The sequence below is a fragment of the Merops nubicus genome, unplaced genomic scaffold (genome assembly GCF_000691845.1).
Source record: "Merops nubicus isolate BGI_N331 unplaced genomic scaffold, ASM69184v1 scaffold27119, whole genome shotgun sequence".
Classification (NCBI taxonomy): Eukaryota; Metazoa; Chordata; class Aves; order Coraciiformes; family Meropidae; genus Merops; species Merops nubicus.
The window spans coordinates 71,305-72,921 of NW_008633500.1; the positions used below are offsets into that span (position 1 = coordinate 71,305).

A 1,617-nucleotide genomic window follows, 5' to 3' on the forward strand; every position below is an offset into this window, starting at 1 on the left:
CGGAGGATCCTGGCAAGGGGTTGTTACTTAACTCAGTGAGCCTGGAGGGGTTAATGCAGCCCGTGTTAACCATCCTAAGGCCATCTAGTTGTCAGTCCTGTCCTTGACACTGCCTGCTCCCTTCTGCTTCCAGGAAAAAGGGCAGAAAAAGTCTGTCTCACTGTTGGGAAATAGTCTTCCAGAGGGGAATTTCTTCCTGACCTTGCTAGTTAGAGGCTGGCTGAGGCCCTGAAGCAGGAGGCTTTATATCCCTTCTAATACTCTTAGCTGTCATTTGTCTATGTAAATGAAGAGGTGCAGGCTGTAACAGATGGGCTTCAGGAGGAGTAGAGTGAGTGCTTCCCTGCTGCTTGAGATTGCTCTTCAATTGCATTTCTAAAGCAAAAACAGAGAGCAGCATTGTTTTGTGTGTGTGACAGTCAACTTCCCTCCCCCATTTTCCTGCAGTTGGTTTGAGGATTTTAATCCCTGCAGTGAAGGAGAGTGCTCTGCAAAGCTGCTGTAGTACTGACTGGTGGACAGGATTTTGGCCTGTGCCTGGGGAAAGCTATAAAGAACGTGTATTTTTTGGATTTTTGAGGAATACAGGCACAGAGAGCATGTGGCCAGGCACAAGGGTACCAGCCCTCGGGGGTCGGAATACTGAAGTTGTGGACGTACAGCAAAAAAGTGGTCAGAGGTCTGTGCTCTGTCTTCCTGCAGGAGGAGAGCCTGTCATCTCCCCTTGCAGCAGCACAATGGGGCATGAGCCGACGAAGATCCATACCTGCAGAGTGTGCTCAGTCTCTATACATTTATGGAAGGGCTTAGATTTGTGTGCACTAAAAATTCGGTGGATTAAGGATACACAGAAGTGTGTACTCATGCAGGGCTTTTCTAAAATCCTGTCTGCCAGAAATGCAGGCAGACAAGTGCTCAGGTCCTGAAGGTTCATCTTTATCTTTTTCAAGAGATGCACAAAGCAACAGAATTAGAGCTGGATATTTGGGCTTGTTTGCAGAAGATTTACCTCCAGATCCTGTGTGTACTTACTGTCATTTAATGAAGGTTTGTATGCCAAGAGCTTGGGTGGACCCAGCATCTCCTCCCCTGGACAGGCAGTGATACTGATGGTTATTTGCCTGGGTTTTTTTACAGGCAGCAGCAGTCGCCAGATGCTTTGGAGTCGTCACAGCTGGAGGAAGAGGTGGATGAGCTGTCCCTTATCGACCACAGCGAAATTATGGCTAGGTTAACACTGAAGCAAGAGGTAGGTGCATGCAGGCTTTGCTTCACACTCTGTGGTTTATGCTGTACAGAAATCAGATTGTCTGTGTGCACCAGCAAGGCTGCAGCATTTATTTGGTTGGAAAAACTAGGTTGCAGCAGAAGCAGTGCAGCTTTGTGTGCAGGCTGTGGTGAAAGTGTGAGATGCTGGTACAGGCAGGGAGCATCCGCGCTGGGCGGGGGCTCAACAACACGTGAGATGTTTCTCTAAAAACCAGCAGCATCTTGTGCCCTTTTCCCAGTCTGCTCCTTCCCACCTCTTCAGCCAGCAACAGGCTGGAACAAAGCACCTGAGAGCCTGAGCACAGCAAATCCAGGTGTGGGTTTGTGGTGTTGGCCTTTCATTCTGTA

The 1,617-nt window shown here is 48.8% G+C and overlaps 1 protein-coding gene across 1 annotated transcript in view; it reads left to right on the forward strand.

Moving 5' to 3' along the window:
* Positions 1-1,617, forward strand: part of RAPGEF1 (Rap guanine nucleotide exchange factor (GEF) 1) — an 82,130-nt gene that overhangs the window by 70,054 nt on the left and 10,459 nt on the right. The window contains exon 12 of the mRNA XM_008948277.1: positions 1,138-1,249. Coding sequence (XP_008946525.1) covers positions 1,138-1,249 — 112 coding nt within the window. The remainder of the gene's footprint in view (positions 1-1,137; positions 1,250-1,617) is intronic.